Source organism: Mus caroli, unplaced genomic scaffold (genome assembly GCF_978045245.1).
Source record: "Mus caroli unplaced genomic scaffold, Mus_caroli_1 scaffold_13, whole genome shotgun sequence".
NCBI lineage: Eukaryota > Metazoa > Chordata > Mammalia > Rodentia > Muridae > Mus > Mus caroli.
Genome location: NW_028227268.1, coordinates 44,867,906 through 44,882,585, shown reverse-complemented (window position 1 = coordinate 44,882,585; position 14,680 = coordinate 44,867,906). Strand labels below are relative to the sequence as shown.

At 50.3% G+C, this 14,680-nt stretch overlaps 1 protein-coding gene across 11 annotated transcripts in view; it reads left to right on the top strand.

Moving 5' to 3' along the window:
* Positions 1–14,680, top strand: part of Myo18a (myosin XVIIIA) — a 106,370-nt gene that overhangs the window by 37,098 nt on the left and 54,592 nt on the right. For 2 of the 11 annotated variants that reach the window (XM_085829795.1, XM_029484086.2), the window contains exons 1-2: positions 10,961–11,540; positions 12,745–12,804. The exons of 7 other annotated variants lie outside the window; for them this stretch is intronic. In XM_085829795.1, the coding sequence (XP_085685921.1) occupies positions 11,385–11,540; positions 12,745–12,804 (216 nt within the window). In that variant the 5' untranslated portion in view covers positions 10,961–11,384. Of the gene's footprint in view, positions 1–4,268; positions 4,354–10,737; positions 10,889–10,960; positions 11,541–12,744; positions 12,805–14,680 lie in introns of those variants that run through there. 2 more of the 11 variants (XM_085829797.1, XM_085829798.1) reach the window with 2 other exon arrangements.

The window sequence follows — 14,680 nt, the reverse complement described above, 5'->3', positions numbered from 1 at the left end:
TGTTGGAATAAGAGAGTGTTAACCCTGAGCCAACTCTCCAGCTCCTTTCTCCCTTTTTTTTTTTTTGAGACAGGGTTTCTCTGTGTAGCCCTTGCAGTCCTGGAACTCACTCTGTAGACCAGGCTGGCCTCGAACTCAGAAATCTGCCTGCCTCTGCCTCCCAAGTGCTGGGATTAAAGGCATGTGCCACCACTGCCCGGCCCTTTCTCCCATTTTTAAGATAAGATAACAGTATTTACATTTTTTCTGTGTGTGTGTGTGTGTAGATCAGAGGTGGACACTGGATGTCTTCTTCAATCCTTTTGCTGTGTTCTTGTTTTTTTGAGATAGGGTGTCTCTATTAGCCCTGGCTGTCCCAGAACTCACTATGTTGATGAAGCTGGTCTCAAATTCACAGCAATCTATCTATTTCTGCTTCCTGTATGCTAGGATTAAAGGCATGCACCACAATACCTGGCTATCCTCAATCGTTTTTTAGTAGAAAGTTACATATTTAATTTGTATGCATCTGTATATCTTTATGTGTATTATGTGCACATATGTGTGGGCAGAGGTCCAAGGCATACAAATGACCACACTAGGCATGCTTGAGCACACATACATACACATATGTGTTTATGCATACATGTGAGTATATGCACATGTGCTCATTCTTGTGCATATATGTGTGGTTGTGTCTGTGTGAGTTTAGACCACATGTGTGAGAGAACCCACGTAAGTCAGAAGAGGGTACAGAATCCTCAGCAACAGGAGTTACAGGTGGCTGTGATGACCTGAGTACTGGAAACCAAAGTCTGGTCCTCTGGAAGAACAGGAAGTACTATTACCTTTGGAGCCATTTCTCCAGCTCCTAGTGTTGTTGTTGTTGTTGTTGTTTTAATGTGCATTCTAGGGTTTTGAACTCATGTCATTATGCTGACACAGCAAGTGTTTTGACTCATTGAGACACCTTCTCATCTATTATTACATTTTGTTTATAAGTGCCCTCCCCTATGTGCTGGGGATGGAATCCAGTAACTCAAACATGTTAAATAAATACTCTATCCATGAGGGACAGTGGTTTTAGAACTTTATATGCACTAAATCATCTACCCTATGTTAACTCTATATTATAGGTACTATTATTTCCCCTACTTTACTGATGAAAAAATTGAATTATAGAGTAGCAATTATTCTATATAGTCACTATGTGAAAGAGCCTAGATTGAACCAGGAAGTGTGGCTCTGAAGGTTTTATCTTTAACCGTGATATACTGTGGATACGTCTTTTCTTTCTTCCTTCCTTCCTTCCTTTCTTCCTTCCTTCCTTCCTTTTTTTTTTTTTTTTTTTAAGATTTATTTATTTTATGAGTACAATGTAGCTGTCTTCAGACACACCACAAGAGGGCATCAGATCCCATTACAGATGGTTGTGAGCCACCATGTGGTTGCTGGGAATTGAACTCAGGACCTCTGGAAGAGCAGTCAGTGCGCCTTTTTTTTTTTTTTTTTTTCCCCTGAGTCAGGGTTTCTCTGTATAGCCCTGGCTGTCCTGGAACTCACTCTGTAGACCAGGCTGGCCATGAACTCAGAAATCCACCTGCCTCTGCCTCCCCAGTGCTGGGATTAAAGGCGTGCGCCACCATGCCTGGCTGCAGTCAGTGCTTTTAACCACTGAGTCAACTCTCCAGTCCCAAGCAGTGGTTCTCAGACTGTAATGTGTATCAGAACTACTAGAAGCCTGGCTAAACCTCAAATGTTGGGTCCCAGCACTCTGGATGCAGAGGCTGGAGTGAGTGATGCTTTAGCATTTCTAGCCAGTGCCCACTTGATGTGGATGCTGTAGATTCAGGGACCAAACTTTGAAAACTAAATCTTTTCTAGCCTGTCCTTGCCTCTTAATGACTGGGAAGAAATAGTATAAGCATAATCTTCAATGTAGAGATGCGGGGAATTAAAGTCACCTGCCCATGGCTACACAGACACCCACCCACCCACCCATCCAACAGTTGGGCACATTACTACTAGGCTTTATATCTGCCTCAGTAGCCTTGGCTTAAGCCAGAATCACCAGGAGCCTGACTTGGAGGACACACACCTATAATCCCAGCTTCAAGAGCCTGAGACAGTAGGAATCTCAAGTTCAAAGCCAGCCTAAGCTGCTTAGCCAGATTCTCTCTCTCTCTCTTTCTCCACACCCCCCACCCCCAGACAGGGTTTCTCTGTATAGCCCTGGCTGTCCTGGAACTCACTCTGTAGACCAGGCTGACCTCGAACTCAGAAATCCACCTGCCTCTGCCTCCCAAGTGCTGGGATTAAAGACATGCGCCACCACTGCCCAGATTCTCTCTCTCTCTCTCAAACAAAACAAAAACAAAACAACAACAACAACAAAGAAACATACTAAGCATGGTGGTGTAAGCCTATAATCACAGCATTTGGGAGACTGAGGCAGGAGGATTAATTGAGGGTTTGAAGTAACCTGGGATATATAATGAGTTTCAAGTCAACCTGGGCCATAAAGTGGGACTGCTTCACAAAATGCCAAAAGCAGGGCTGGAGAGGGCTTAGGACCTGGGTTTGGTTCTCAGCACCCATGTGATGGCTTGCAACTATCTACAGCTCCTGCTCTAGGAGATCTGGCACCTTCTTCTGACTTCCTTGGGCATTAGGCACACATGAGATGTACACACACAAACACAAATAAAACACTCATACACATTAAAAACAAACAAAACGGACACCATCTGGAGTGTTTTAGAAATCCCAGTGCTCAGGGCTCCTTCCCCCACCAATTAAACCAGAGACTGAGAGGGAGACAGGGAGGTCTAGGCACTACATCCTTTACTAAAGCCTGAACTCTGAAGCATTCAAGGCTTCAGTGAGCATTGCTGTGCTCAGAGGAACCTGGGGATACAGAACCTTTGACTTCCCTAGAGAGCAGAGAAGAGTGTTTCCCGATAGCCTGTGTATGTGTGTGCATATGTGTGTGGGATGGTGAGACTGGGTGACTTGTTACAGTGTCATGCGGAAAGATCAGACCTGGCAGTAGTGGTGCACACCTTTGATACTAGCTAGCACTTGTAGGGCAGAAGCAGGAGGATCACTGAGTTCAAGGCCAGCCTGGTCTACAGTGCAAGTTCCGGGACATCCAGGGGTCTACAGAGAAATTCTGTCTGCAAACAAAAGGTAGGAGAGCTGGGTTTGGTCCTTTTGGGCAGTACTTACCATTCTCGTTTTGGAGCATATAGTAGCTTCAGGACCAGGGGTACTTAGAACTGGCCGTGGGTGGCGAGCTTGGGTTTTTCCAATCCCTCCCTCCCTCCCTGGAAAGGAAGAAGGAAGCAAAGATTGTCTCCATTTTCCACAGACACTTGGCAGGCCCTGTCTTTCCCCTCATTGCTGTCTTTTCCTCAGCACCCATATCAGCCTCCAGGGTATCTGGTCTTGTTAACTAGAGCCAGGCAGGGGTTTCTAACAAGGAACACAAGTTCTTCACTGACGACCGACCCCGACCGTTGTTCATGGGCCCTGCCCCCCCCCCCAGTTCCCTACGTTTGCAGGGCTGAGAGCTCCCCACCCCTCCCCACCCACCACACTCTCCTCTGCCTATGCAGCAGCTGGCTGGTGTGTGGGAGGAGATGGAGGGAGAGCAGTTGATTCTCTCCCAAGCATCTATTCTAATGAGGCAGCAGCAGGAGGCCTCACTCAGGCTGATCATGTGGGGTCTCTGCTCTTGCTGGGCCTTACAGGACTGCTGTGAGGTTGCTGACCGGGCCTAGTGTGCGTGGGCCCCCGTATGTCATATTGAATGCAGTGTTAGTGTCTTTATACAGTTACTTAGATGCCATAGTTAGGCGTATGATTGAAGTGTTCTCAAGTACACTGTGCTGTGATTGAGTTCATGCACACCTGCTGGTATGTGTGTGTATGTAAGCGCGCATGTGCTAGTCTCAATCTTGGCCTGTGGGGCCGGGGGCTGCAGGTCTCAAATTCCTTTGCTATTTTTAGGGGCCATATCAGCTCAGCTGTCCAGGAGGCTGAGTGTGTCAGAAGGAAAGTGCCACCCTTCCTGTCTCCTGTCCCTAACCCCAGGACACTCTCTATCCCCAACCCATGTCCTTATTTGAAGAGCCTTCTTTCCCTTCTACCCAGACCCCATTGCTCCCTGGCTGTGGACATACCTGGTGCCCGCAGTCCTCTAGCCTCTGCTGTCTGCACAACTCTGGCAGGGTTGGGCAGCTGCAGCGGGAGGGGCCTGGGAGAGGGAGGGGACCGGGGCGGGGCTGCAGCCTGTGCTATTCTGAGCTGCTAACGGGAGCAGCAGAGAGAGGAGACTCCTTGCTCTGGGCTGCTCCAGGCCAAGCCATGCTGGTGAGTGTCCTTCTGACCCCAACCCCGGAAATGTCCCGGCCTCCCCATGATGTTTCCTCATTTAGGAAAGGAAGGCGTCCTGTTATTTCCCCAGATGTGGCAGAAGTAGGTGGAGAGGAAGGGGTGGGGCTGCCTTGGGGCTCCTCTCTCTCAGTCACTTAGTTGAAAGGGCAGTACATGGCCCAGCTGCCTCAGAGCCCCTATGAGGCAAGGCACATACATACTGGGTCTGACTCACGATTTGGGGAGCTTTGGTGGGGAACCATCTTCTAAACCTCAGTTTCCTGGGGCTGCCTCCACCACCCCACAGACTGAGGCACGCCTTTCCCACAGCGAAGACGGCCTGGCTTTCATTTCTTCAGAGCCTAGGAACCCAGGCATGTCTTTGGAGAATTTGGTCCTGCTTTGGGCTGCTATGGTAGCCCCCTCTGCTCTCTTACTCTGGACTAGATGGGAAAGATGGCCTTGACAGGGGATGGTCCTTGTGGTTGGCTGCAATCTTCTTATTGTCCTCAAGAAGTACCCAGCATGGCCTCTTCCATTCCCACGGCCAGGATACTTAGAAAAGACACACAGGGCATCCCAGAGATGCTGTCTGTGAGCCTCTTTATCTTAACTTAAAGAAGATTTTTTATCTTTATTCATTTGTGTGTGTGTGTGTGTGTGTGCACTCATGTGCACTCATGTGCACCTTGGTTTGTATGTGGAGGGTAGAGGACAACTTGTGGGAGTTAGTTCTCTCCTCCCACCAGTGAGTTCGGAGGACCAAGCTCAGGTCCTCAGGCTTTAGCAACAGCATCTTAACCCACTCCAGCACCCTGCCAGCCCATGACTCTCTTTTAGCAAATTATTCCAGAGAAGTAAGTTCCTTAAAAAAGCAAGTGAGGAGAGCCATAGCTGCCTCCCAGACCGTCCTGTCCTCCTCTCTGCCCCTCCAGCCACTAAGGGTAAGGTTTTCAATTGAGTCAGCAGTTGGCAGAGCGTGAGCTGGCCCAGTGCGGAGGCGTATCAGAAGCCTGAGATATGCCCATAGCGTTTGTATCTCCCTGTGCCCGAAGAACTGCCCTGTCCCAGCTGCCAGACTGGCACCGCCATGGAGGTGTGTGTGGGGCAGAGCAGGGTGGTGCTGGCGGGAGGGAACTCTTCACTCTGGAAGCTGGGTGCTTCCTGCTCCAGCCTACTCCCCACCCCATCTTGCACCTTGTCTGTCACAGACTCAGGGCCATGGGAAATGGCACTAGCAGATGGCAAAGTGCCCTGCAGAGGAGTCTTGGGTGTCCTCAGAAAGGGGAGACCTCCAGCGGCCTGTCTGTCTGTCCGAGGAAACCCTGGCCTTTCTGCAACTGCTGTGGTGACAGGAAGCTGTCCCATGGCACCTGCTTCCTCCAGGCGGGTGGGCAGTGGCCCAGGGTTCTCTGCTGCTTTCTGTTCCGCCCTGCTGTGGGGGAGGGCTCGGCTAGAGGCTGGCTCCGAGGGAGGGCCACCTCTTCTTCCTCTCTTCCTTTGGCTGGCAGTGTGGCCTTCAGGCCCTTCCCTGCAGAACTCCCCTTTCCAAGCAGCTTTGTAGAGTGGTCATGAGTGGAGAGCCATGGAAGCTACTGCTTTCTACCCAAGCTGTTGCTCCAGCCACTGATGTGGAAGGCCCACGGTATAGGTGAACAAGGGAGTATGGGGGAGAGCTGACCACGCTCCTTTAAAGTAAGCCCTAAAAGGTTGGTAGAGGACAGCTCTGAGTGTGCATTTTAGATCTGTCACTTGCTGTTGTGAGGCCGTAACAAAGTCGCGTGATCTTCTGGGTCTTCCTTTGCTCATCTGTGAAGCAAGACTCATGCTGGTGTCTACTTCAGAGGGATGTTGTGAGCTTGTTAGGGGCTGAGCATAACACCTCGCACCACAAAGATGCTCAATAAAGATGTACTGTTGGCTGGACCTGCTGCTCAGTGGCAGGTGGCTTGTCTAGCATGGTGAGGCACTGGGTTTGATTCCCAGCACTGCAAAGAAGTCACTGCCATTGCTGCTATTCTTTCTTCCCTTCCCTGCTCCTCAGATAAGTGGGTGCTGGGGTGAGATCGTCAAGGGGAGATTCTCCTGAGAGCTCCCTTGTGTGCCTTGGAATACGGATGAAGAGGGAAGAGCATTGCCAATGGTGTTGGCACAGGGCAACAGGCTGGAAACTTACCTCTGCCCCTGATGACATTTTGGTTGCCTCGAGACACAGTCTCTGTCTTGGAGTTACTTGCTGCTCTTGGGACTTGGATGTGTGGCTTAGACACGTAACACTTAACAGCATCTGTCCAGGCTGGGCATTCCTGGGCTGCCCAGTGGGTATGATTATTCTCAGGGTCTTTGAACTCCCCTATTTCTTTCTTTTCCTGTCTGTCTGTCTGTCTGTCTGTCTGTCTGTCTGTTTCCCTCCCTCCCTCCCTCCCTCCCTCCCTCTTTCTCTCTCTCTCTCTCTCTTTCTTTTTTTCTTTCTGAGATTTATGTTTATATGCATTGGCATTTTGACTGCATGGATACCTGTGTGAGACTGCCACATCCTCTGGAGTGGGAGCTACAGACAGTTGTGAGCCACCATGTGGGTGCTGGGAATTGAAACTAGGTCCTCTGGAGAGCAGCCATTGCTTTTAACCGCTGAACCATCTCTCCAGCCCTGATCTCTCCTTTCCTTAACACAGTGTCTTGTGGTGGCTAAGGGAGGGTTATGGGTGTTGACACAGGGGGAGGGTAAACCCTGCCTTGTCTCCCTGAGTGATAGGCGACTTTGGGGCAGAGGGTAGACGGTGCCTCAGCAGATTTCTCCTCTTTGGAAACAAAGGCTTCTAGCTATTATTATCTCCTTTCCTTCTCCCCTTTTTATTGACTATTTAGCCATCTTTACAATAAAAACAAGCAGTAAGTAACGACTGCACAGCAAAATAAATAGCAAGTATGTCTGTTGTGTTTAATTTATAACATTTACAAAATTATTATGATCACCATTGGCATGCTATTTATGTTCTCGTTCTTTTTGATTGATGTCATTTTGTGTGGAATTTTCCATATGGTTTCATTGTCCACATCTTTGTCTTTGTAAATGGCAGCATACCCATGTGTTGGGCTAACGACATTGTTTCCCTAACCAGCTCTTATTCCAATCCCTTGGGCTGTTTGCAGTTTGACTGTCCCGTGGAGTGCATCTCTGAAAAAGTGCTTGCAGGAGCTTGTGGGTTTTCTTTTCCTCTTTGTTTCTTGATGTCGGCTCCTTTGGCATCCATTCCTACAGATGGGCTGACTAGGCCAGAGAGGATGCATATCCCTGCCTTCCTCACCCTGGTCTCCCGGCCCTGAGTTTGCTATATCTATTTATCTTTGCTAAGTTTGGGAGTCACACCTCTCTTGTTTGTGTCACCTCTCTGAGAATCAGGATGGACAAGCCTTATTCTCTGTAGTGTGTTTGGGGGAAAGAGATCAGATGGGATAAGCTTTGGGCCAAGAAACCTGCCTCCTCTCCCATTTCCTCCATTGTCATATGACTGTCAACTTGTCAAAGCCGAATGGTATGATGGGTAAGAGAGAGTCCTGGCCAGGATGAAATCCCAGTCAGGGGATGGCATAGTTACCAAGACCCCTCCTGCCGAGTGGTGGTGGCATACGCCTTTAATCCCAGCATTTGGGAGGCAGAGGCAGGCGGATTTCTGAGTTCAAGGACAGCCTGGTCTACAAAGTGAGTTCCAGGACAGCCAGGGCTACACAGAGAAACCCTGTCTCGAAAAACAACAACAACAACAACAAAAGACTCCTCCTGGCTGCGAATACCAACTCTTCCACTTAACTGAGGAGCCACTCAGCAGCTCTCCCTCTGTCCTTCTCTGTAAGCCTGTGGGGGGAGGGGAGTGCGGGGGGGGGGGGTGGCTGTGAGGAGGGGGAGGGGTGAAATGGCTCAGGGGAGTGATCAGGGGCACGGATTTCCTTTCCATTCTTCCAAGGGAGGAAAGTGGTCAGAAGTGACACGGGGAGAGAAAGATGGCCAGGTCTTAGAAGGTGTTGGGGACGTACTGGAGTCTCCCTTTTGTAAATTCAGAAACTCAGCTTGGAAAGATTGAATGCCTATGCAGCCACACTGTCAGCCTGTGCCTTGGCTTGAGCCAGATCTCCTGGAGCTCACACGGAGGAAGAGAAGCTGGTGAGGGAGGCAGTATAGACTTTGGAGTTGGACTGACTTTATTTAGATCAAACCCAAGCTCCAATTGGGAGTTAGAGGCAGGAAGATCAAAGAGTCCATGGACATCTTTGGCTGCACATTGAATTGAGGCAGGTACAGGCAATATGAGATCCTGCCTCAAAACAAAACAAAAAACAAAAGTCCCACAAAAGAAGAAAATCCAAGCCCCATCGTATATCATCTATGTGACATAATAGCTTTCAGAATTCTTTTTCCTCATCAGCAAAATAAAATAATGATTCCATGTCAGAAGATTACATTAGAAAATCTGGGGTTAGCTGGGTATGGTGTACATACGTGTAATTTCAGCACCCAGGAGGGCTAAGGCAAGGCGATCTCAGCAAGGCAAACCTGGTCTATATAGTGAATTCTAGGCCAACCTGGGCTACATAGCAATTCTCTGTCTCAAAAGAAAAAATAAATGATAAAATCAATTAGGCTGATGACTCATTAGGTAGATGCTGTATAAGCATAAGGACTGAGTTTGGATTCCAAGAACTCATATGAAAAAGCCTGAGTGTGGCAGGCAGTGTATACCTGTAACCCACCACTAGAGAGTGGAGACGATGGAGGCCCAGGAGTTGTCAGCCAGCTAGACTAGGTGGAAAAGTGAGCTCTGGCTCCATTGGCAGACTCTGCCTCAAACAGTTTTAAATGGAAGGGCTGGGGAGTTGGCTCAGTGGCTCAGGCAGTGCTCCCTAGCCTGACAGCCTGAGGGAGCTCCACAGGATTCACATGGTTGGAGAGAACCAAGTCTGCCAGTTGTCCTCTGAGCATACATGCACTTACACACACACACACACACACACACACACACACACAAACACACACACAAATGTAATAAAATTAAAAGAAATAAGGTGGAGACATGATTGAGAAAGGCATGCTGATGTTAAACTCTGGCCTCAGCACTTTTCTGCATGAATGAATACACCCACACCCACACACAAATAAGTGAATGGAAGACTGAATGAATGGATGAGGAAGAATGAATAGATAATTAGGGAAATGTATGTTAAATACCTTGTATAGAGTCCATTTAAATGAAGGCATTCCTTATTCAGTAGTTAATGCTGGAAATGGCTGAAGTTACTAGAGCAGAAATATCCAGTCTGGGACAAGAGTCCTCTCTGGGAATCCTTGATCCACAGCAAGTCTCTTAGCTCTGGGAGAAACCTGTTTTTACATCTGGAGTCACGGCTACAGAGGCACTGCCATCAGCCCTGGGGCCGGAGTTCCTTCTCTGCTCCATAGTGGATAAAGTTGGCCTGCTCCTGGTCCTAAACAGCTGAAAGAAAGAGAGGAGAGATTCAGGCAGTTCTCCCTCAAGGCACAGAGGCAGCAGCTTCCTCTGGGGACCTCCCCGCATGCTATCAGAGGGCTACTCCCTAGAGTAGCTAGTGTGAAGGAGTGAACCAGATGTCTAGTGGCCAATGTCCTTCTGGGTCATAGGGACCTCTCTGGACAAGTGCCGAAATGTAGACATGAATTCAAGGCCAAATGAGTCAATTAAACTTAAAGCCTGTAGCATACTGACTGGATAGTAAGACAGAAGCCAACAGAGCCTATTAAAAATAGGGCTAGCGTGTAGCTCGTAGGTGGAGCCCTTGCCTTGTGTGTGTGAGGCCCGGTGTTCCATCCCCAGCACTTCAAAACAAAACTAATTTCTAACCAATTATTTATCACAATCAGCTATAGGAGCAAACCATATCGTTCATTCTATGGAGTCTAAGTAACTCTTTGGTGAAGCCTCCCCGGGCAAGGGCAGATTTCTGGTGCTGAGGACCTGCAGAGAGGAAAGCTAAAATTCCACAGGCCTCTCACTTCTGCCAGGCCACGTGGGTTGCAGGTGGAAGGCAGGGGTGCTGGGGTCCCCAGGCAGCTTGCTTAGTCTCCTGGAGAATCAAGGGAGTGGCTCTCCATCCCCCTCCCTGACTCCTTCAGTTCTGGGTCTGGAGGTGACTTTATTCATTATCTAGACCAGTCTAGTTCCTAATTCTCCAGGCGGGCCCAGAGGGGTCAAGTAGCTTATTTGAGGACACACAGCTTCCCAGTTTAGACGTTTCTCCGTCTGACACCCACCTTGCCTCCATCTTCTTCCCACAGTTTATTTCTCAGTCCTCCCATGCCCTGAGTTTTGGGATCCTCCTTCTAGCCTCCTTTCCTCTTGTCACCCACAGCATTCATCCCAGCGGGTCCTGGCCTTTGGGAAGACTCTGAGCCCCTGAGAGATCCCGCCCCTCTTTCTTCTCTGACCCAGGGTACAGAGGTACAGGCTGCCCCCCAGCACCATGGCCTTTTCAACTCGGTTTGCCTTCTGGGAGCAAAAGGAAAGTTGGATTTCAAAATCTTGGTTCTCTTATGTGCTCAGCATGGTGAAGCTACAAAGGGATTGGGCATGCGTGTGTATTTGGGGGGTGCAGGGAGAATGACCAGTGTGGCTTGGGAGCCCTTTTCTGTCTTGATGGCTTCTGTGCTGAGTCACTCCCCTCCCCAGCTCCACCTCTGGTAAGCTGAGCGGCCTTTTGTGCTGCTGCTGCCTCTCCAAGCTAATCTCTCCACACCCTTCCACAGCCTGCAGCTCAGCCTCACCCCCAGGACTGTGGGGTTCTGGGGAAGGCTCGGCCCCCATGCCTGTGGAGCCCAGAGTCTGGGGAATGAGGTGGGTAGAAGAAAGGAGCTGCTAGTGGGGATGTCAGGCCAGTTGGCAGCTAGCTCCAGAGAGTAATCCAGGCTGTGGCAGACTTGGGCATGCCTTTGTGCACATGCACAGTCTCTGGCTGGACAATGACCTACACTGCCAGAAGCTTTAGGGAGGGGGGAGGGCATGAGTCAGCCTGAAGCTAAATCCAGAGCTGAGCTCATACCTGAGCCCAGTGTCCCAGACACTTTGGGGGGCAACCAGTATTCCCAATTCCTCACCTTGGACAGCCATTTGGGACCCCAGACACAGGCTACTGGAGAAAGGATGGATTTGGAGCTGGTGAGGGACTCTGAGTGAACTTAGAATCTGGGCCATATGCGAAGCCAAACTAACTGCACTGTGTGCATTAGTGAGAGTGTGTGTGCTTTGGGAATACTTAATATGCTCTAACCTGTGTGCCTAGGGGCTAATGCATGGTGTGATCCTCATGGGGAGGGGTGGTGGCCCTTGCTGAGGAGGACGGCAGGTACAGACCTAGCCACCCTGCATTATTGTACAGACCCTTCCCCTCCCCTTCTCTGCACAGACCCCAGCTTCTGAAGTAAGAAGGTTTCCTCTGTGAGCCTTTGCCATCTTCCCTTGCCTTGCCCATGTTAATGAGAACTAACTGAACCCTAGACCCATTGGATATGCTTCGTAGACAAGATGTGGCTTCAATACTGCAGTGGCCACCATGCTGGACAGTGTCCAGGCACTGCTAATTGGAACTCAGAATTGACCATGGACCTTGGTTGAAAATGAACAGCCCCACTTCTCTATTAGATAATTGATTCTGGATGTTGCTAAGAATATCTTCCATTAGAAGTCAAAGCTTCTTCCTGGGCTCCTGTCTTCCTACCATGCAGGAAAGAAAGGCATGCTGAGGATGTCATGGGGTTGCCTGGGAAAGGAAGGGATGCTAAGTCTCCTGGGACTGCCTGGGTTTAGGAGGCAGAGGTGCTAGAAGAGTGGGTTCTTTTGACTCTGGAGCCCAGCCCCTTGGAGTCCATTCCCAGCTTGACTCTGGAAGAGCCCTCAGAGTGTCCACATCACCAGTCCTTTCCCAGACAGTGACAGCGCCTGCTGTTTCCCCCGACTCTGCACCTTCTGTCTGACTCAGGCTGCTGGCTCCGGCTGTAGCACAAACCCCCACCCCAGCCAGGGATCTCTCTCCCCTACACTTCTTACCTTACTTTGGGGTTCCTTGCCCCATCTGCATGGATGGCAGTTCTGTGACCCTGAGATCATGATGTGGTGGACCTCTGACAGCCCCAGTGGGCTGTGGGCTGGCTACCGAACCCCGAGCATCCTGGGATTTTACTTTCATAGAGACTCTTAGTTCTTACAACACTGTCTCTGGGCAGCTTCAATCTCAGAAAAAGAGATGTCTTGCTCAGACCTCTGAACCCAACCCCAGTCCCGCTCTGCTTCCCAAGGAGAGAAGGCCCCTAGACCTTTTCTCCCAGCTTTGACCTGCCAGTGACTTCTCTGTCTGCTCCCTCAGGTTAAAGAGGAGGACAAAGGTGTGCCAAAACCCGGCCCTCCAGGCAAAGAGGAAGGGGCTGTAAGTGCTTCCCTGAGATGTGTGTGTGTGTGTGTGTGTGTGTGTGTGTGTGTGTAGGTGTGTGGTGGGTTGGCCTTGTCCCATCCAGTGTTGCTGGTGTGGTTAGAGGGAAGGTCAGCAGTGGGGTGGAAGGTACAGTGTGTAGCACCACTTTGGGTACAGAAAGGGAGGAGGGGAGCTAAGGTGCTTTGGGGCCCACCCTCTGTTGCCCACCCCAACCCCTTTAGTTGATTACTTTCAGGTTTGGTTTCCTGGACCTTTGGGGACAGGCAGTGTGGGAGCACTCTCAGGTCAGGAAGCATGGACCAAATGAATGCTCAGCTGTTAGGATTCTTTAGCCTGCACTGGGTGGCCCAAGATAAGGACACAGAGGGACAGAGGGATTCAAGACAGCTGCTGCTGACGCTTCCACCCCACCCCTCAGCTGCTCTGTGCACAACCTCTGTGCCCACAGATGCCCGATGTCCCCACACCCTACCACCTTGGGACAGAGACCCTGAATAAAGCTGATCTCTTATAGGGTGAGAGGGAAGCTATCTCCTGAGCAGTGTGTCCAAGAGAAGATGCAGGACATTTTCAGGATGGGCAGACTGTCCTTGCTGTCCCTACTTGCTTAGATGACTGACTAGGAACAGTCTGTGGCTCCCTTTGGAACTGTAAACAATCCCAGAAGGTTAAGGCTAACCTGCGATTTCTAAGGGATGTGTTTGAGACAGGTAGAGCTGCAGAGTAGCCCAGATTCTTTTCCTTTCTCTTTCTGTCTAACATGTAAAGTGCTTAGGAGAGTGTCTAGCAAGCAAAATACAATGTATGTGCTAGCAATTACTATTGTGCCCTCATCTCTACTTGTGGGGGATGGGAAGGAAGTCAGGAATAGGACAGGAGAAGGGCCTGGCGATTGGGGCTACGGCTAGTTCCACAGTCCCCTTCATGCCACCCAATACTCTTGGCCTAAGAATCTGAAGAATAGTCAGCATGCAACATTCTCTCTCTACCCCCTCAGTAGAACTTCCCTAGAGCCAGAGGCCTGGACTCAGCCATACTCAGAAGGTGACGCACCCTCTGAATGTGGCGGGTCTGTCATCTGGGAGTCTGTAAACAGGCATGGCAGCCAGACTTTCACAGTGGTGCAATCTAGAATCACGGTTGCTCTGGGGATCGAGGACTGAGTTATACAGCTCAGGGAGTAGCAAGTCACTGTCTGGTCAGCTCCTGGATTGACCTTGTCTCCAACCACAGGCAGTGTGGTTAGCTTTGCAGGAAACTGCCCTGTCATTAGCCAGCGTGGCCCTCCTTAGTAGCAGCCTCTCGCCTCCCCAGACAGTTCCTGGCTGAGTGTCAGGGAGGGAGTGGGTACCCTAGATGGAGAGTGCCAACCTACACCAGGCAACTCCTGGATGCCCAGAGGCTGGTAGTCACCCAGCTGAGCCAGGACCCTGCTCCCTGTGGAGTGCAACGTGGCTGCTTAACCCTTTATGGGCCCGAGTTGCCGTCCTCCCTTCCTTCTACACAAGCCCTCTGGGAGGTAGGAGTCTCTAACCCATGAGAAGTTTGCAGGAGGGAGACAGTGCCAGCATTGGGCATCTGCAGCAACTAAGAGTGTAGGTGAAGGGGAGACAGTGGCCAGCAGCCAGAAGAACTGGGTTGTGGGAGGAGCTTGACTCAGGAGGAGTACCTTGTCAATTTCTTCCTTCAGGGTGGTCAGACCATGGGTCTGACTGCCTAGAGAATGGAGTGATGAGGAGGTAAGGATGGGGAAGGCAGGGAGCCCCAGGAGATAGGCCTGGGCCTGGGGGTAGGAACTGACCACCCAAGGCTTGATTCCTTACCCTCCAGCTCTACTGGCTATGAGGGGATGGGGTGTGGTGGATTGGGC